Source organism: Pelodiscus sinensis, chromosome 32 (genome assembly GCF_052426305.1).
Source record: "Pelodiscus sinensis isolate ZL-2025 chromosome 32, ASM5242630v1, whole genome shotgun sequence".
In the NCBI taxonomy this organism is placed as follows: Eukaryota; Metazoa; Chordata; order Testudines; family Trionychidae; genus Pelodiscus; species Pelodiscus sinensis.
Window position 1 is genome coordinate 14,390,793 of NC_143083.1, and position 21,315 is coordinate 14,412,107.

General features: G+C 55.0%; 1 protein-coding gene across 1 annotated transcript in view; it reads right to left on the minus strand.

Annotated features, from left to right (window-relative positions):
• Positions 1-3,007: 3,007 nt before the first annotated feature.
• The window catches only part of EFNA2 (ephrin A2), a 132,672-nt gene continuing 114,364 nt past the window's right edge, over positions 3,008-21,315 (minus strand). Inside the window, exons 3-4 of the mRNA XM_006124980.4 lie at positions 16,756-16,821; positions 3,008-8,163 (exon numbers count right to left, since the gene is read on the minus strand). Of these exons, the coding sequence (XP_006125042.2) occupies positions 8,042-8,163; positions 16,756-16,821 (188 nt within the window). The 3' untranslated portion in view covers positions 3,008-8,041. The remainder of the gene's footprint in view (positions 8,164-16,755; positions 16,822-21,315) is intronic.

Here is a 21,315-nt window from a genome sequence, read left to right on the forward strand (position 1 = left end):
TGGCCGAGCGCCTATCACAAGGTCTTGGTGGGGTGGCCCGGGGGCCGGATCCGACCCGGGCCTGCCCCTGCTGGAGACGAAGTGTTCCCCACGTTTGCTGGTCCCCCGGGGGTAAAGTGATGGGCGGGGAGGCTGTCGCGCCAGCCGACCGTCTTCCTGTCTGAACGTCCCTTGGCACTGAGCGTTGCAATGCCCGGCTCCGCTCCAGCTCCACCGCAGTTTGCAAATCTCGGCCTCCAACCTAACCCAGGCGCCGTGGCCGCTAACCCGGGCTTGCAAAACGATTACAAGCCGGGCAGGGGCAGAATGAACCAGCAAGCAACGCCCCACCGTGTCTGTAACCGCAGCGGGGAACCGGCTCGCCGGGAGACCAGAGTGGGCACGGATCTCCCCCAGGAATGGGCTCCGGCGGGAGGTCTAGGCAGGTTTGCAGCACACGGTCCTCCCCTGGCTGGCTCCCCGTGCATGAGTATTGTTATTTCTCACCACTCCTGGCGCACAGATGGCCCTCATTAAAAAGCAAAATTAGTCTTTCACCCTCTTGTGGCAAACTTCAGAGCCTCGGATCAGCTGTATTAGGCTGAATTAATTAACAGCGGATTGTTCCTATTCTGCTAATTATGCTGAAATATGCATTAAACACGGGAAATGAACATGCGCTGCGCAAAAAAAAATTGTATTTAGCACTCAAAAAAAAAAAATTTTTTTTCTGCAGGAGGGAATTGGCTGGCAATTGGCGTCCCCCCTGCAAAGCGGGTTCTTGCCGGTGCAGCCTGCGCCTGACACAGCCTCCCTGTGCGTCACCAGAGGGTTGTTTTTCCTTTCCTGCTCCTCCTCCTCTCTTCCATGCGACGGAATGGGGAGTGGCACAGCCAACCCGCCCCCCTGGCTAGGAAAATTCCTGTAAGGCCCACTTTGCAATGGGATTGGGAGGCAGCTAGGCATTCCCATTCCCCCACTGCTGGTTGAGCCGTTGATTCGTTTTCCTGGCTCCAGACACACACTGAAGGGCTCAGAGGCCGTGTAAGTCAGATGCTGGGACGCCGCATGCGTCGCGTCCAGCTCTGTGCCTCGGTTGACCTACTCCCACCCTCTCTGTCTCTTTCGGCCTGGCCAGCATGAAGATTTGCAGGGTGGGAACTGAAACCGGTTTAATTCAAGCCCCGTGTGGACGTGCTTGCTTCAGGAGAAGAGTTGCTTGCGCTGGTGAGGCCTCAGTTGGAGTCGTGTGTCCAGTTCTGGGCACCGCGTTGCAGGAAAGAGGTGGCGAAATTGGAGAGGGTCCAGAGAAGAGCAACAAGCATGATGAAAGGTCTAGAAAGCCTGAGCTAGGAGGCAAGGCCGAAGGAATTTGGCTTGTTTAGTTTGGGAAAGAGACGACTGAGAGGGGACAGGATCAGGTATCTAATAGGGTGTTACAAGGAGGAGGGAGCAAACTTGTTCCCCTTGGCCTTTGAGCACAGGACAAGAAGCAAGGGGCTTAAACAGCAGCAAGGGAGGTTTAAGGTTGGACATTAGGAAACACGTCCTGTCCGGGTGGTAAAACACTGGAATCAATTGCCTAGGGAGATTGTGGAATCTCCATCGCCGGAGAGATTCAAGAGCAGGTTGGACAGACGCCCGTCAGGGATGGTCTACGGTGCTGGGTCCTGCCGGGAGGGCAGGCGTCTGGACTTGATGACCTCTCGGGTCCCTTCAGGTTCTGGAGTTCTAGGATTCTTTGGCTGCGCTGGAGTCGAATGGGAACAGGTGTCTGGGAAATTGAAAGCTGCTCCTTCTAAACCAGAAATCCAAGTCATGCAAGTCACCGGGGCTGGGCCTGTCTCTTATGGGGTCTCTACATCCGCTGATTCCATACGAGCCGCAGGCATTGCCACGCTGGGTGCTGTTGTGACCTCCCCCATGGCAAAGATGTAACTGACGATATAGGGCTGGCCCTAGAGAGCTACTGTTGATTCGCCCCAGGCTAAGGGTGAAGACTCCAGCCCGGGCGGGATAGTCCCCTGAACAAGGATGCTAGGCAGGGGGAGGAGACAGGCCGCGTGACCCGTGAGTTGCACCGTGGGGCTGCTCGCTGGGGTGTAAGTGACGCGGCAGCGGCCGGGCAAGGCAAGGCAGTGAGCTGGGGGGCCCATGTCACCATGCCCCTGTGGCAGGAAAGGGGGCTCCTTGTGTTTCTTTACAGCACGGGCGGCGAGTAATGCAGGCAAGGAAAGGCATTGCCTTCCCAAAATTGCCTGCCCTGCCCAGCCGCAGGGAGGGGCTGGGACCACCCTGCACGGCAGCCCTGGCCCACAGCTGGGGTGTTGCGGGGCTTGGCTGGGGTGGGAAGGTTGTGAAGGGGCGTGGTCTTGGGGGAAGGGGTGTGGCTTTGGGCAGAAGGGGCGGGGCTTCTTGTGGGCTCCTGGCTCCTTTTGCGATTTTGTTTCTTGGCTCGCCCGGTGCCTTTGGATTTCTGAGACCCTGCAGCCATGCAGATTAATTGTGATATGAAGGGGTGGGCCACAAAACAACAGCTCTTTGCACTGCTCAAAGCTCCTTGCCCCTAGAGATCTGAAAGTCCTTAATCCTTTCCCAGAGCTACCGTATTTATGTAGCCCAGGAAAACTTGAGCCCCTTGGGGGGAAACTGAGGCACGGAGCTTTTCAGCAACTTGCTCAAGGTCAGAGAGTTGGAAGGTGGAGAGCGGGGACAGAGCTAGGAACCGTGAGTCCAAATTTCTCACTCAAAAGACTAGATTACCCTCCCCTTACAAAGCAGGGACCCAGCCCCCTATTCCTAATTTCAGCCTCTACAGCACATGCCTTCCTGGTGCTCGGAAGAAAACCCAGGACTTCTGATTCCTACTCTCATTTTTGGAAGCTATTCCCTGCCAAACCTTGGTATTTTCCAGGAGGGGAAGAAAACACTCACCAGAGATCAAAAATACAATAATACAAGCCAGGCAAACCACTGGAGAGGGTGCGGAGGAAAAGGCAGGAGTTCTCAGAAGCAATGGGACTCACACGATGTTTTATTTTAATTTTATTATAAAAAATACAGAATCCAAATTAAGTTGGGATCAGGTTACCATCAGCACGACGTCTAGAACGAAAGCTGCATGTCTAAGATCCAAGCTAGGCTGAGCTGAGACCAACAAGCAAAAAACAGTTCCCGTAAGATGAGTTCTTCCCCGAATGAAAAACCAACCCTCCCCCCCAACACAAATCACCCCCCCTCCCCCGGCCCTATTTCTTAAATTAAGAGTTTCGCTGAAATGCTGCTTCCTTGTTTGCTTTTGCTTTATTCTCTCACGGTCGCTGTAAGATAGAAATTACAGACTAAGTGCCGGATTTCACCACTGGTCGACTGCCCGTGGACTGAAGATGATTTATGTTACGGCAGCCAACCCACATGAGGGTCTTATTGTGCTAGACGCCAGACATTCACAGTAACTCTCCTGAAGACGGTAAATCCTACAGTGGTCGATAGATGCTTGGCTGTGTGTGTGCACCACCCCAGCCCTGCGCAGAGAGCTGGCACAGAAGACCGTGAGAAAACCACTCAATGGTCACAAGATCTGCTAAGGGCTGAAGACGCCCGGCCAGGTTTGATGTTGACAAAGCATGATGCTACAGGTGGAACCTCTCTAATCCGGCATTCTCTGGTCCGGCAACATCCATAGTCCGGCATGATTTTAGTTAGGCTGGTGTCTGCTTATCGTAGGGGTGGCTAAATTTCCTGCAGTCCCATAAAGTTTGTTTACAGCCCCCAGTCCTGGCTCTCCGGGTTCTGTGATGGTGTTTAGCTCTGATTTAACCTCTACGTGTCTTCTAAGAGCCCAAAAAGCAGTGGAATGGTGGATAGACAGCATTGACCGATGGTGGTTTGGCAAATTCTCTGCTTCGACACCCGTCCGGTCCTGAGGGTGCCGGAGAAGAGAGGTTCAACGTGTAGGATCCTGCAGACCATAGCGTACAAGCATGCCATAACAACGGATCAGCTCCAGGAACAGTCCTCCGCAAGCCAGACAAAGCTCCAGGAACAGTCGTCCGCAAGCCAGACAAAGCTACTCCCGCTGAGCTCTAGCTTTCTAGCCCCCATACAAAGAACGTAGTTACTGCCCCCTGATGTGGCTACTTATCACTCATCTCCTGATCCGAGCTGCTGACCGTAGCTTTCCGGAGGGATCAGTGGGGGATGTTTTTGTACCATCCTAGCTAGCGGGAAGTGCTGGTCCCATCCAGGATCGGGGTGTGTTGGTGTGAGTGCACCGGGCCTGGCTCTTCTTAGGGTATTTCTGTCCTATCGGCCCTGTCCTTGCCCACTTCCGTGGGCAGGTCCTGCCTCTTTCCTGGCATGTGATACAAGGGCTTGTGGTCTGGCTCTCCTCCTCCTCCACGCCCGTAGACCTGCAAGCTGAGCCCGGCTGCCCAGGATGGAACCCCACCCATCAAAGGAAGCATTGGTACAGCCGGGCGAGCGGGCTAGAATTTTTAAAGGAGGCATTGTCCATGGGAGTTGGGCACTTGAAAAAAAAAAAAACCCTTCACGCTCCTTTGAAAATTCCTGCTGAGTCAGCCCCCGATTTAAACACGAGCACAGGAGCAGTTCCATGGACCCGCGGGGCCACTGACGTCCTTACGTCCCTCGCTGAATCCGGTCCGAACGGCGGACCAAAGGTCCCACCGGATTCACATCTCCCGAGCGCCAGCCCTGCCTCGCCTCCCCGGCACCCCGCTGGCTACTCGACCGGGCCAAGGAAGCAACGCCTGGCCCCCTCCGGACCGCGGGGAGGGGTGCGTGGTGCTTTCGTCTGCCTTGCACAGCCATTCCCTGCTCTAGGTACCATGGGGGGGGGACGGGGATGTGGGAGTGTGTGTGGAAAAGCAGAGCTGGAATTACTGAGAGTCAAGATGAGCTGATTGCGAGGTTTTAGCTTCCTAGTCTAAAAAATAAAACCCCACGAAAATGAACAGAAAACCTTCCGTAAACTTCATTCTCACGAGACATTTAAAAAACCCAAACGGCCACAGTCTAACGCCTGCTGGCTGTATTTACAGAAGTCCCAGGGCCGCGCCGGCGGGGACCCTGGCGTAGCCACGGGCGGGGTGAAGACGACGCCCGGAGAAAGCTCGCTTCTCGCTCTCTTTTTTGTACGATCATCCGGATGCGGGTTTGACATCTGTGCGCTACTGCCGGGCGCGGAGGAGACGCCGGGAGCTCGCACGGGGCCAGCTGGGTCACCGAGGCTCATGGGGACGCCCGCCGATGGGGCTCCTGCTTCAGAACGTGATGCAAATGTCCCCCCCTATTTCCCCAGACAAAGACTCTCCCCTCTCCTCCGCTGCACCCCACGGAGAGACACGTCCGCGCTGGCCGCCCCTCTGATGGGCACAGGCCTGTGCTAGGAAAAAGCAGCCAGTCCCCTGCCCCGGCCGACACCACCGCCTCTACCCTGGCCCTTTGCTTCTCCCCCTTCTGAGTTCTCACTCTCGGGAATGGAACTTCCTGGGGCCCCCAAAGCCTCCTGGAGCCCAGGAGAAGGGGGAGTTTTATTTAGAGAGGGGTCAGGGCCCAAACGCCAGGCCAGGCTGGCCAAAGTGTGGCTGGCAGAGCCCCGCCCAGACCGGTGTGGGGGTGGCACGGGAGGCTACAGGCTTCTGTCCAGTGGGGAGGGAGGCTTGCTGAGACCCACGCCCGGCAGGCATCCCCCATGGGGCTGGAGCCCCCGGCCACAGACAGATGCTCTAAGTCCAGGGCCTTGAACCGCTGAAGATCCGGGCGTGCGGCTTGGAGAGGCGGGAAGCCGGGGGCCTTCCAGTAAGGATGGGAGGGGCTGGAAGCCGGGTTTGGATGGGGGGGGGGAGTGTTAAATTTTGCAGAACGGGCTCTGCTGAGTCACCAGCGAGGCGCCGGTCGGCGGAGGCAGGAGGAAGGAACGGAAGCCAAGCCAGTGGCTATTCCAAGCCAGGCACCGTGCGACCGAGGGACAAGCCATCAGGACGTGCAGGATCGACCGAGACTCGTAAAGAGAAGGAAGGGCGCCCGGGGAAAACTCCAGAGATCTGCCCCCTCTGCTCTGCCCTTCTTCTCTCCTGCCGGCTCAGCCTGATTAGCAATCTGGCGGCGGAGCAGCGCTGAGAACAAGACCGATGGGGCTGCTCTCGCCGCGGCCACCGGAGGGGGAATTCGAAGGGCAGCGCCGGTGGCGTGGATCCGTGTTGGGATCGGGGGGGTTATGTAAGACGGGGCCCTGCATTTGCCACGTGGTTTGGGGGAAGCAGGGAGGGGGGAGGGGAAAGCTGCCCTCAGTGCTGGGAACGGATTAAAAACCCGTCAGGAGCCACGCTAGATGCGAGGAGGAAGGGCCCCCAGTAAAAATCCTCGCCTGGCATAAACCGACGTTAAGTCAGAGGAGCAACACAAATGATTCGGGGGCTGGAGCACATGACCTACGAGGGGCGGCTGAGGGATCGGGGCTTGTTCAGTCTGCAGAAGAGCAGAGTGAGGGGGGGTTTGGTAGCAGCCTGCAACTCCCTGAAGGGGGTTCCAAGGAGGCTGGAGAGAGGCTGGTCTCAGTGGTGGCAGCTGGCAGGAGGAGCAATGGGTCTGAGTCGCGGGGGGGAGGTCTAGGTTGGAGATTAGGAAAAATGATTCCCCTGGGCGGGCGGGGAAGCGCTGGGCTGGGTTCCCGAGGGAGGGGTGGAGTCTCCGTCCCTAGAGGTGTTTACGTCCCTGGCTGGGAGGGTTGAGTTGGGCTGGTCCTGCCTTGGGCAGGGGGCTGGACTCGATGGCTCCCGAGGTCTCTGCCCTCCCTGGGATCCTGGGATTCTACGCTCACATTCCTGCCATTGCCCCACCCCAGCGGCCCCTTCCCCAAACCAGAGTTTTGATCCTGCTCTCAGTGGCGAAGGCCCCTCCCCACATCTCCCTCCCCCCCCTCCCCGCCAGCGTTGCCCTTTGCTTCTCCACTGATGTCAGTTGCTCAATTACCTTTGCTGGCTTACTGGCAGCCCTGCCCATCCCTCCCCCACAAAACCAACAACCCCCCTCCCACGCCCACCGAAGAAACAACCCACCAAGCCACGAAAATGGTACCGTCGTCCCGCAAGGATCTGGCCACTGTCCCAGGCCAGCGCTCCGCCCCAGAGCCTGGGGGCAGGGACAGGCATGTTTGCATCTGGCCCCCCTGCCTGCAAACTACAAGCCAGCAACGGCCAACAGCTGGGCTAGTTCAGACTCCAAAGCAAACCAGCCGAGAGCGCTGCAGTTCTTGTCCCGGACCCAGCATGTCCCAGAGTCCGGGCACTTCGGTCGTTTGCCAGCCACCGAATCCCCAGTTTGGGGACGGGGAGGGAGCCCCGGAAGGAAAACCCAAGCCCCATAGTGATCCTGCAATGCCTTGACGGGTCGTCCGGGAATGCTGCTCAAGGAGATTTCTGACGGGGGAGGGTGTCTCGTTTTGCAGCTGAGTCTCCAGAAGTGCAAGAAAAGCACGAAACCAAAAACAACCAAAAAAAGGGTGAGGGCGGGGGAGGGGAGCCTCTAATATTTGGTCTAGAAATTTAAAAAGCAAAATCCTACAAGGAGGATCAAAGCGAGCTGAGCCCCGGCACCAGGAAAAGTGGCCGTCCCGGCAGCAAGAATCCAGCGCGGAGCCCACGCTGCTCTTATCCACCGTCGTTTTGTCGATACCCCCTCCCCAAAACCAGACTGCTGGGGTGCACGGCGGGGGTGTTATTTTGTACCTCGTCGGAAACGTTGCAGCCTTCTTCCAAGTGACTCCGTGCCATGACCAGCAATTCTCCGAGCTAGAGGCTGGGCTAGAGGAAAAAAAATCCTTCTTTGCATCCCTTGCCCAACCTCGCCGCCCCGCCCAGCTGATGCAGTTCAAAGGTTCTTGCGAAAGAGACAATTGTTTTAAAAACAAAGCAAAAGGCTGGCCCAAGAGGGTCCGTTCCCCCCAAGGCAGGCAGAGCGCGTCTCTTCTCCAGCGGGCGTCTGTCTCTCCCCCTCGCCCGGCTCCGCTCACCTCTTCCTTTGCTTTCTCCTCTCGGGGCTAGGAGCTGAGAATGGTCCAAAACACGGGCACCACCACCAGGACGACGTGTGGGACCCGGAGGCTGCAACACGAGTTGTTGCTGGTGAAAATAGGCTCCGGAGATTCGTACAGGGAGTCATCTGGGAAGGGGGAGGAAAAGAGAGACACGTCAGAACACCCCCCGAGCTTAGCACCGCGGAGAATTGGTTGGGTCTCTCCCAGGATCAGAACTGTCAGCCCCAGGGGGTTGGAAATCGCGAGTCAGACCCCCTCCCTCCCCCCAAAAAATCACAATTGACTTAAAAGTCATGGGACGTTAAAGTAGCAACTATTGGCTTCTTTTCCCACGTGCGCTCTGGGGTTTATTTGCCTTCGCGGGGGCGTGGCGGGGAGCCACATGTACACTTTTCTCCCAGCCAGCATGGTGAGAATGGTGCTTCCCGAGGGTGTTTAAATTAGGGATGTTCAATAGCGGTTAATGGAAGAGTCGATTAACCTCGAGAATTCTTATCGGTTAGTCAACTAGTCCAGAGTCCCCGGAGGTGGGGTCGGCAGCCAGCGCACTCTGGCTCCACCCCCGAGGAGCCCTCTGCAACTCCACGCTGCTGCCTCTGTAGCAGGCACATTGCAGGAAAGGTGGAGAAATGTTTAGTGTCATTAATGTGCATAATCAGAGACGTGACCTCCTTCTTGGCAGGTCAGTCACTCGCTGTGTGCAGAGCAAACCTCCAGTTTCTAACCCTTTCTTCTTGGGTGCATCAAACTTCTTTCCCAACCGATTCTGTCATCTCCTAGAGACGCATGGGCTGTGTCTAGACTGGAAAGCTTTTCCGCAAAATCATCTGCTTTTGCGGAAAAACTTGCCAGCTGTCTACACTGGCCGCTTGAATTTCCGCAAGAACACTGACCATCTCATGTAAGAGCGTCAGTGCTTTTCCGGAAATACTACGCTGCTCCCGTGCGGGCAAAAGTCTTTTTCCGAAAGACTTTTGCGCAAAAGGGCCAGTGTCGACAGCACAGTCGTGTTTTCCGCAAAAAAGCCCCGATTGCGAAAATGATGGAAAAGCATCCTCGGAAAATCATGCCAGTGTAGACGTAGCCACGGTGTTCTGGGTCATCTCCATTGTGGGAAACTAAACTAACTGGCATTGGCCACTCTTGGCAGACAGGACCCTTGGCTACATGGATCTTTAGCCTCACCCAGTCTGGCCGTTCTGATGTTCTTCACTGAACTGCTTAAACCTTGATCGTTTTTCCTTTTGGATTTTATTTCAGTGGGTTCTTCCACATTCACCTGCCGCTTTCCCCTGGCTTCCTTGGGTAAGCTATTGTTGGTCTTTGTTTTACATGATTTATTGTAGCCACAGAGACACAAACAAAGGGAGCAGAAACACCCCCACAGTCGGGGGACGTGATTAGGCTAAAGAGCAAGAACGCGGCCAGCCTCTCGCAGTCGAACATGGAGCGTGAGGCCTTCGGACGTGCCAAGAGTGGCTTAAACGACTTAAAAAAGCCAAACGTGGGTTGGGCTCTTTTTAAAATTCGCCCTCCGGTGTTTGAAACTTCACGGGGCGCGTCTTCAGACTTTCTCCTCCCCGCCGGGGAATTTTGGTCCTTTATTTCAAACCAAACAGCGGGACCCGAAGCTAGAGAGGGGGACTGGGATTGCTGCTTCGCTTCATTTGGGGAATGAAGAGCCAAAATGCGTATGCCATCATAGGACCCCTGGAGGCAGAGTTTCGAGGAGTAATTTACCACACTGGCCTCTTACCACACAGGAACCGAGTCAGGGAAGGCCCAGGGTCCGGGGTCAGGCCAGCCATAACCTCTCGCTCTGTCTGGCCAAGGGGGATCGATTGAGCACGAATAAAGGGGTAAAACGTGACCCCCGGAACCAGAAAACCAAGGGAGCTGCAAATGTGTTGCTGGCAAGCGCCAGTCCAGGAACCAGCGCCGGCTCTGATCTAGGGAACGCATAAGCGGGTGAGTCACTTGGCCTTTTATAAAGATGCCACATCCCAGGGGCCTTGTCTGACGACAAGGTGATCACTCTGGTTGGGACCGGCTCTCCTGTGCACCTGGGCGGTGTCACTGCACACTGACGGCTCCTTCCACGCCTTGGACCACGTGTTTGGGGCCTTCCTTGTGGCTTAATTCCCCAGCAAGCAGGTTCTGCAGCACCTCGGAGGTGAAACCTGACTTCTGCCTCAGGCCACGCCCACCATGCCGCCTAAGCCCCGCCTCTTCCCACCCTTGCTCCGCCCACTCCCTGCTCAGTTCTGCCCCTCCCTCCGCCCAGCCTCTAGAATGCTCCCAAACAGCTGGTGGCAGCAGGCAGGAGGTGCCGAGCTCCACCCCTGCAGCACCCAAGGAACCGCCGCCCACGAATCCCACATTGTAGCCTATCAAGTTGCTTTCCTATCATGATCACAATAGGTTTGCGTTCATTTCGATTAATTTGGTGATAGTGAAAAGCTGTAATGCAAAAAATCTTCTCCAAGCTGCCCTCAGCATTCCTGTAGGTCCTTTGTGTTAGCTTGACTGATGTCTGGGTTCAGGTGTAACACACTAGGTCTTACGTCTGCCCAAGGGTGTGAAGGCCACTAATACTAACACAGCAGCACTCAACTCCTTGGGGGCGGACTTTGCCATTAACCCCCCTGGGTATAAAAGTGGGACGTCAGCCAAGGGTGGATGGGGAGGAGAAGATATCGTCCTTGGAAGGGCCAGAAGGATGGTCCCTGGGGATGATGGAGAAGGTGAAAGTAACGAGAAAGATGATGGGCTAACACCTAAGATTGTGCTAGAAGGAGCGATGTCAGTAGATGGTCAGGAAATATGAATGGCCATTCTCTGTCTTACGAAATTGAGGGGTTTGTGACTGTGCCAGCTTTATTAATACACTGTCAATATTGGAAATACACAAGAGTGTCTATCTTGTGAGTGTTGTAACGTGCACATCAGGGTTCCCAATCACAGTATAATTGAATACTGGGCCTGATCCTGGGACAGAGAACCTGTTAACCCTACAGCGGGTAATTAGAATTTAACATAATCTTAGATCAGGCTACAGGAAGCAATTAACAGAACGAGGCAATTAGCGCATGGCTCCTCCCGTTGTGCAGTCCAGTCTCTGGCTGTCGAAAGCGTAGGGACGTCCAAGCCGTCTCCTGGCCGGCAGCCCCGGGAGGGGCTATCCGCGGGGAGCGGTTCTAACTCCGTTCTGGACCCCGTCGCGCCTCTGGCTTCACAATGCCCCTGGCAAAGCGCTGTGCGGGTTTACGGTGCAGCGTGAGGAGGGCTCAGTTCAACCCGCTGCCTGTTAATTTCGTTGCATGGCACCTGGCCCTTCCGTTACAGGAAGGAGTAAATCACACGGCCTGATCACCGTCTCCACCCCAGTCACGGTCATCCAAACCTCTGCCCTACCCCCCCGCGTTGTCGCTGCTCCAAGCTGAAAAGTCCCAGCCCTTTGCCAATCTCCTCGTCAGGGTTTCGACTAGAGGCCACGGTGCCGTCTGAAGACGGGTGCTAGCGAAGCAGCCACGCACTCCTCCTCGGGCAGCCCCGCCGGGTGTCAGAGGAACCCCTAGTGCCAAGACAAACACAAGCCCTTGCAGAAGGAGTCGAGGGATGTAATGGTTTCACCATTGCCTTAGTGGCACGCTTACCCGGGTCACTGGCTAACCAGCGCCCGGCCCGGCTGGCTCACGCCCTGAGTTCGGAGGCTGCCTGCAACCAGTGAAAGTGGGAAAGTCAGAACAGCCTGCAGAGGGGATGTTGGGAAATGAAAATACCTGCTGGGCAGGTATAAAACTGCCAGAGTTGCCAACCCTCAGAAATTTCATTTACGGACAAAATGGGAAATATTTACGGACAGACACATTTTTTCCCGGAGATCCTTTTTATACGATAGCAAGACAACATAACTGGCCAAAAGTGAAGAGTAACCAGTGTCATTCCTACACCACTGTGCTATTTAACTCACTTTCATTTCGTGAGTCATGGTCCTGGATCACGTGATTCACACAACGTCACCTCAACCACTGAGCTAAATAACCAACTAAACCGCCCAATTTCCACTGCTCCGCAGTGAAATGTCTGAAGCAGCACAGAAGAAATTGAATTGCTATAGAATAATTGCCACGTTTTGAAATTTTATTGCACTTTTACGAAGTTTACGGACACCTAAATTTTTTTACGGACTTCACGGACATGGCCAATTTCGGCTAATTTTTTAGAGACTGTCCATAAATGTACTGACAGTTGGCAACCTTAGTCGCTGCTTCTGGCTTTGTGGGTCGATGTTCTCGAGGGGCAGAGGGCAGGGTGGTTTTGTTCTGCTTCGTTCCCACCTGGCCGACAGCCCTCCGGGACTATCTGCCTGCCTGCAGGGCATCCCGCGGGGTTGGAGGCCGACGGTGGGGTTCCCAAGCTGGCTGGGACCCGGAGCTGTCCAACGGGGTCTTGGGTTTTGGACTGTCAGTTTGGAGAGAGGAAAAAAAGCCAGGCCCCGGGCAGCTTGCAACTTCCCAAGACACCCGGCGGTCATCCCCCACTGGCCAGGCTGCAGCTGGAGCGGGGTAGCCAGCTCTGTGCCGTGCTGCAGGTGAGAGGTGAGTGAACTGCAGAGTCCAGAGGAGAGCGACAAAAATGACGGGCAGGTGAGAAGACCTATCCGAGGAGGGCAGGCTGAGAGAACTGGGCATGGTAAGTCTGGAGGGGGGGAGGCGGAGGGTGGATGGTCATCAGTCAACAGGCATCTTCACCATGCCCAGAATCATGTGCAACAAGGGAGATTACAATCAGACATTAGGGGAAACTCGCTAACTGCACGGAAGAGGAAGTACTGGAAGAGGTTACTAGGGCGGTTGTGGAATCCCCATCACCGGAGGAGATGAGAACGCATTAGACGGATGCTCCTTAGGGATGGGCTAAGGATATTCAGTCCTGTCTCAGCACAAGAGGCAGAACTAGACGACCTCTGGAGGCCCTTTCCAGCCTGACATTTCTCTGAGTCCCATTATCTCTCTCCGTGCGTCTGTCTGTATTTCACACGCGCTGTGATGCGTCCCCAGCCGTGTGTCTGTCTGTATTTCACACGCGCTGTGACGCGTCCCCAGCCGTGTGTCTGTCTGTATTTCACACGTGCTGTGACGCGTCCCCGGCCATGTGTCTGTCTGTATTTCACATCCACTGTGATGCATCCCTGGCCGTGCATCTGTCTATATTTCACACGTCGTGACGCGTCCCTGACCATGCTTCTGCCTGTATTTCACACACGCTGTGACGCGTTCCTGGCCATGTGTCTGCCTATATTTCACACCCACCGTAATGCATCCCTAGCCGTGCGTCTGTCTGTGTTTCACACATGCTGTGACGCGTCCCTGGCCATGCGTCTGTCTGTATTTCACACGCACTGTGACGCCTTGCTGGCTGTGCATCTGTCTGTATTTCACATGCGCTGTGATGGGTCCTTGGCCGTGCGTCTGTCTGTATCTCACACGCGTTGTGACACGTCACTGGCCATGCATCTGCCTGTATCTCACACGCGCTGTGACGGGTCCCTTTCTGTGCGTCTGTCTGTATTTCACACGTGTTTTCTTGTAGTATAAACTGCAGCTAAGCGAACAGGTCGTAGGGAGGAGAATTCTTGGGGGGTGAATCCCGGGACGGGCTCTTATCTGCTCTTGTTCTCAGCGGCTGTGCACTATGGGAGAGGGCGCGGGGCACTCCCCACGCTGACCCCGAGATAGGGGGTACGGTTCTTGCTCTGTAAACGGGATTAGGAGGCATTTCAGCCCAATTCTCTCCTAAGCCTGTCCCTGACAGCCGAGGTTACCAAATATGCGGGTGGCATTGTGCGAGGCGGATTAGATCCGACCACTGTTGCCAACTTGTAAGAAGCCTGGGAGACTCTGTCACTCTGGCCAGACCTGGAGATGGACCCAGGTTTGGGAAGTCAAAGGGCAATTGCTTAATAACAATCCAATAATCCAGCGTCCAAAACCCTAAGCAGCAAGCAAAGCAAAGGGCATTCAAGGGAATAAGTTAAATTGTGACTAACGCTGTTAACATGGTCCCTGGCCTCTGCTCTCTTATGTTTATTGCTGGATTAAGGATCTTACAGACACGAAGCCAGGAAAAGCAAGCTTTCTCCTGGCCGTTGGCGCGATTTTCTCTTGCTCCTGCCTGTCCAATTTCCTTCCCTCTCCTGCGTCTTTTCTTCTGCTCTTCTTCCTCGGCTGCTGCTCTTTGGCAGTGGGCTACACACGTGTCACGCCTCGAGGCTCCGTGCAAGATCCCAGTGCAAGGTGCTGCCCAGATCTATCGTAACAGGTTCTGCCTCCGAGAGCCTGCAGTGGAAATAACTCCCAGCAGCGTACCACGGGGGGCTGGGCCCGTGAGGCGCGGAGTATGCCCCGTTGCCCTGCACACGCCCGCTCAGCCACGGATGGTTTTGAGCAGCCTAGTACGGGTGCCACGCCGAGCGCCCGCAACGCTTGAGATCAACGGGCGCATGTGGGAGCGTTCAAGACCTTGGCAGCTCTGCAAAATCAGGAGCACGCCCTGTCTCGGGTCGCACGTCCAGAAAACAGAAGCATTCGAAAACGAGTAGTCTCGTGGCACCTGAGAGACTAACTGAAGTACGGAGGCTTAGGAGCTTTCGTGGGGAAAATCCCCTTCCCAGGATGATGCAGTGGAGTGGAAATAACAGAAACCAGGTTATTTATACCAGTGGGAAAAAAAGGACCGGGTACTTGTCGGACCGATGCTAATGAAGACTTTTGAAAATATAGACCAGCTCCCGTGACACAAGTTGGCATATCAGACCCTCATCTGATGCTGAACAATAAATAACAGGTTGATTTAGGGTCTCACCCCAAACGCGCCGACATCAATGGGGGTTTTCTAGGTACAGCCCCTCCGCCGGCGCGGTCCCCGAGCTCAGCTGGGGAGGCCGAGTGGCAGCGTTTTTTTTCGATCGGCAAAAGTTGCCCAAGACCTAGACCGTGTTTTAAAGCGGTTTCATTATTCGGAGTTTCATTGTGATGACAAAAAGAAGCCGCGTCCTTTTTACCGGTGTAGCCGATCCTTCGTTCCCAGCCGCTGCTGCACACTAATGACATGAGAACCGGAGGCGCAAATTATTCATTTGGGGTTTTTTTAAACGCCTGAGTTATTCGGTTCTGAAAAGCGGCCACTGTGCCGAGATTATTGGGTTTTTTTCCCCTCATTTGAAACTCAGTGGCAAGCATCCCTCTTGCAGGTTATATGCTTGGCATGAATCTAGGGACCATGCAGTCTCTCGCCGACTTTGGCAAGGCTGGTGTGTTGCGAATTCAGGTGCCCTTCAGCTAGGAGGGGAGCCCGTGTGGTGTGTTCTTCCCACACAACGATCCTGGCACAAGGCTGACGTCAGCGCGCTTTCAGGGCTATTACAATAGCAGGTGGAAAGGGGGGTTTTAACACTGCAGCCGGATGACCCGTGGGCACAAGTTCGAGAGATGGGGATGGCTTGAAGAGCCACAGGATGTTTTTATTTTTGTGCATTGCAAATTAAAGCAGGAAGAGCAAACAAATGCACAACAAGGCACCCTCTGCACCTAGGGAGACGCAGCACACGGTCCCAAACTCCTCCGCTTGTGTCATCCAGAGTAAGTCCACCAAAATCAGCACTGGAGGATCTCAGCACGAAAATCAGCACAGGCTGGAGGATCAACACTCTGGCAATCGATCCTCCGGGGTGCGATTGAGCAAGTCTAGTAAAGACCAGCTCAATCGAATGCTGAGGGCACCTGCGGCGAGGAGTAAGGGAAGTCGATGGGAGTGTTTCTCCGGTCAACCTCCCGCTGTGGGGCTACCCCAGAAAATCGATGCAAGGTGCGCCGGCTCCAGCTATGCAATTCACGTACCGTGCATCGATTTTCTTTGCCGGTGCAGACTCACATCATGGATCTGGAATTCTCCCCATGCATCAGAGGTTAACGAGACTCTTCTCGGGATCCTCGGAAGTGTTTCCTGAATGCGTTTCTGTGCTGGTATAACATCTCCCTGGGAGCAAAACCCTACAGCTAGCAACACGCACCCTGCACCGTCTCTCAGGGCAGGGAATGGACGGGCGCAGTGACTGTAGAGGGGGTTCTTTTATCCAGGGTGCTGGACACAGACCACTCTACCTCCACATGTGCTGCCCAATGTCACTGCAGGGGGGTCTCCCTATGTCCTGGCTTGGATCATTTGACAGCCCCCTGCCTATGCAACGAGCACAGGCCAAACTGGAGGAGACTGGAGGAGCCAATGGTGATTGTGGGGTGATGCGGGGCAGAGCCCCACAGGTTGGGTCTGGGTCCGAACTTTTGAAAGTTTAAGGCTGTTGAGATCCAAGCGTTTGGCTCAGCTCTGCCTCTCGCATGGGGCTTGGCCAAATCTTTTCCCCCTTCACTGAAGCCGTTGTCCTTGAAGGGAAATTTAATTCGTAAAATCCCCAACCTCCCAGAGCTCCACATGGCCATGGGCATGACGGTTTGCCTGATTCCCACCCTTGTCCTAGCACCGTATGGGGAAGCCCACGAATATTTGCGTTTGGCTCTAGGACTGGAACCGTGGCTGGTTCTGGGCCTGGCTCCATGTGGCGAGTCCCTGTGGTCTAAGCTCTGCAGAACAAGTTCTCCTCGCCCGCATACCCAGCATCCTCACTTGGTCGCGGGCCACGCCCGGGAGCTACTTACTTGTGGGTCGCACATACACCTTCAGCTTCAAGCAGGGCCTGTCCACCATGTTAGGAGGAGTTGCAGCTGGAAGAAACACAAAGGAGGGAGAAAGAGAAACACGGCGGTGTTAGAAGAGGCGTGGGTGGAGGCAGGAGATGGTCAGGCGGGTGCAATTTTATTAGACATACATGTCATTGCAATATTTAAACCAATGTGGGCCAGCATCCCCCACCTGCCCCCCCAACCCAAACTGGTATCAGCTGATTTCTTACAGGCGTCGCACCAGAGCTGGGTGCGGGGGAGATATTTGCAGAGGGCATTAGCCTGAAAAATCATTGATCTGTTTGTAACCCCTCCTGAATTCTCCTATAAATAGCAGCTTGGGCTTAGCACACAGATTTTCCTTCTATGGCAACGGCTGAGTGGGCATTATAGCTTTGTCTCGCGCCTGGGAGCGGGGGGTTCCATACTCTCTGGAGGACCCTGTTTCTGTTCAGTCATTAGCAATTGGATTTCAAGGCTCCACATTCAAGCAGGACAGAAATGTGGGGCTGCTCCCATGTCATGGGGCTGGATCCCCCGGACGGAGCGCCCGCGCTGGGAGACAGACCCTCGGAAAATGTGATTTTGTTTGGGGGGGTTGTGTGCTGTGCATTTGGAAAGATTTGGAAAGGGAGCCCGTTGTGCGGTTTTTGTGATGCGCACAGCCGGTGCCAACAGGCTGAGGCCTTCCAAACTCGTTACCCCCCGGGGCCTCTGAGCACCCAGCAGACATGGGGTCATGGGGACTGGGACTCTCATTCTGGGTCTGTGCAGCACCTGACACAAACAGGCCGTGATTGCAGCTGGAACCTGCTACGGCCAGCCCCCACCACAACATAGGAACAGCCGCCCTTGTCGCGCGCTACCACACTGGCACTAACAGTCTGATGCCCTGCAGTGCAGGGTGAGTCTCCCCTCCCCCAGATGATTTCACTTTCAACCTGAAATGCGGGCAAATATCAGGCAGCCTGCAGACTCTCCAGGGACGCTGCTCATGAGCGGAGGGTCCCTGCGCGGGTGAGAGCAGGGTGCAACTTTCCTTTAAAACTGCTACTTGCAAAGCTACTGCTGAGGGCGAGCGTGCCCGAAAAGCATTTGCTCTGGCTTTTTGCCGAAGGGAGAAGTACGCCTGGTTTTCTCCTGTTTCCCTTCTCCCAGCAAAGGAACTCACTCTCAAAAGGCAATGAATTACAAACTGGCGAAGCGTAAGACTTTATCTGTTCTTCCCAATGTCGACGCAGCCGGCGGAACTCACTGCCACTTGACAGTATGGCGGCTTCACACGATTCCAAAGGGGAGTTGACATTTATACAGATAATAAAAACCTCCACACTTATATTGGATAGACTGAAAATGATAAATGGGACACAGGCTCTCATGCTCGGACATGGGCCAGCCCCAGGCTCACAGGAGCGGTGTACCCCATTATGCACCCTGCTCTGAAGTTACTGGAGACGGGACAGAGGGCCAAGACAGACTGACTACGAGTGTGAGCTGGTGTGTTAGTCCCTGCGTCCCTGACACGCTTTTTGTACATGCAGCAGCGAAATCTTTTGCTAAATTTAATGTTTGACGTGATCATTTTTAGCCGGGGAGTCCTCACCACCACGGTGACGACCGCAGCTCCGGAGCGGTGGCAGGCAGCAGACAGAAGTGCCGTCTAGTCTCCCTAGTGTTTTCCCACCTCTAACCGACTTGGCTCTCCAGATAATGGGGTTTCCTACTGAGCTCCCATCTGGCTTGGAATCCGAGGCTCTAAAAGGGGAGACAAGCTAGTCTGGGAGAGATAATGCACATCCAGCCATCTCGGCTTGACCTCCGGCCCCTCCCAGCTCCCTCTAAGGAGCTTAAAAGTTTCAAGGCATCAATTGCATTACTGGCGCGATCCCTGCCACTTAAACCGCCTCTTTGATCAACACTTAACTGGTGTCAAAAGTTGCCCGACCCCGAGCGGTGCATTTCTGCCGGACTGTCCTTGGATACATGTTCGAACTGCAAAAAACCCCCAGTCTGCCAAGTCAGATTTCATGCTTGTTACAGGCTGCTTCCAGCCGCAGGAAGGGAAGGGAGGCAGCGGGGGGGGGGGGGGTTTGCGTGTGAAACCCCCGCTGTGCAGGAACCACAGAGGCAGAGGATACGGGCCCCTCAAAGTCTGTCTGAGTGGCTACTGAAGGGGAACACTTTGCAATTAGAAGGGGGGTCGTGTGAAAAGCGTGGGGGGGCAGAGATTAAGGAGGCTAGGGAGGGGGCTAAGCCAGAGTGATGGGTGAAGGGAGTGTGTGTGGGGGGGGGCCAGACTCTAACAAGGTAAGGTGGGTTTTTTAACTCGCTCTGAGACTGATCGGCTCTGACAGCCCCAGCCCCACGCTGGGCTGATGAGAAAGGCTTGCTGTTCCCCCCCTCGCGGGGTCACCTCAAATAAATGTTCAAGCAGCTTGAAACACTGATCGTGAGGATGTTCGTGGGGGGAGGGAGCAGACGTCCTTTCGCCCGTACTGGGGCTGCCCTCTCTGCACCTGGTCCATGCCAGCAAAACCCCGCGGCGCTTTCTCCGTGGGAGGAGGCGACTCTCCCAGGAAGGGCCCTGTGCCCCACGAGGAATCGCCCCCCTGGGTTTTCCAGTCCCGGCCGCATGTGTCACCCACACACCAGGGTAAGTCTCCACTACAGAGTTTTGTCGGAAAGACGGCCACATGTCCGACAAAACTCGCGGAACGTCCACACTGCAATCGCGTTCTTCTGCAAGAAAATCGAAAGAACAGTTTGGTTTTTTCCCGGCATTGGTAATCCTCATTCCACGAGGAAGAAGCCTTTTTCCGAAGAGCTCTTTCTGCAAACAGGCGTGTGTGGCTGGGGAAAAGGGAGTTCTTTGGGAAGAAGAGGGACGAGGAAAAAGCGCAGCTTGCCCTGGGGGTCATTCTGCCCGCAGTAATCACAGCTTACACGCGAGAGAGCCTCCATTCAGTCTGGGCGCTCGAACTTTTGAAACTTTTCTGAAAAAGCCAAACTTTTCCGTTAAAAGCGTTTGTGGAAAATCATGCCAGTCTAGACATAGCCCTAGTGCGGTTCACGGTCCCACGGATTGGCTCTTAGATCACTTACAGCAAGTGATAAGAACAAGGGAACGCCAGGCTGCGAGCCAGCTGGCTTTCTTGCTCAAGCTTGTAGTGGCTCCTACACTAAGCTTCCCAGGTTCAAATCTGCCTGGTGACGGTTACACGAGCAGGAAGAGAATTGTCGGCCTTACACCCGGCCAGAGACTGAGCCTTGCGATCCAGCCCCCGGCTCCTGAGATCAATTGCGCTGCTTTTCTGGGAATGTTTTGTCAAGACAGAGGAACCTCACTGGGCCAGGACTCTCTGATCCAGTAGCTACAGGCAGACCACAGAGCACTGGTGGCTGGGGGCAGTTGCTGCTGGCGGCCAGGAGTGCAGCAGAGCCACGCTAGTGGGCTGATGGCCAGGAGGGAAGCCGGGTTGGGAGGCTGGCAGCCGAGGGGCCCCAGAAACATAAGAACAGCCACCCCCACTGGCTCAGACTAAAGGCCCACCTAGCCCCGTGTCCTGTCTGCGACAGGGGCCAATGCCAAGTGCCCCAGCGGGAAGGAACAGAACGGAGAATCCAGTGCTCCCTCTCCGGTCAAACACCATCCTCCCTGCCCATCCTGGCAAATAGGCATTGATGGACCTGTCCTCCATGAATTAATCTAGGGTTTTTTTTTTTAACCTTGTTATCACCTTGGCCTTCACATCATCCTCTGGCAAGGAGTTCCACAAGTTAACAGTGCACTCTGTGTGTGTGGGGGGGGAGGGGGGAGACACTGTTCCAAGCAGGGTTGCACGAATACCATGGGACTAACTGAAGATGTTTTGATAGGATAACAAGCCTTGTGGATAAGGGGGAAGCAGGAGATGTGGGAAACTTAAACTTTAGTAAAGCATTTGATACAGTCTCATATGACCTTCTTTTAGATAAATTAGGGACATACAACCTAGAGGGGGCTATTATAAGGTGGGTGCATGACTAGCTGTACAACTGTTCTCAGAGAGTAATCCAAGGTTCGCAGTGATGTTGGAAGGGCAGAACAAGTGGGGTTCTGCAGGGATCCATTTGGGGACCCCGCTGTTCAATATCTTCATCGGTGATCTAGATATTGGCCCAGAGAGCACAATTATCAAGTTTGCAGATGATCCCAAGCTGGGAGGGGTTGCCAGTGCTCTGGAGGATAAAGTCATCATTCCAAATGGTCTGGACAAACTAGAGGACTGGGCTGAGAGAAACAGGGTGCAGTTGAGTAAGGACAAATGCAAAGCACTCTGCTTAGGGAGGACCAGTCGGTGTCACACACAGAGAATGGGAAGCGACCGTCTGGGAAGGAGCCCTGCAGAAAGGGAGCTCGGGGACCACAAGCTAAGTACGAGTCAACCGTGTGACACTGTCACAAAAAAAGCCGACATCCGTCTGGGCTGCACGAACAGGGGTGTTGGGGGCAAGACAGGAGGAGCAATCCGGCCCTGCCCCAAATCTGCCCCCAGG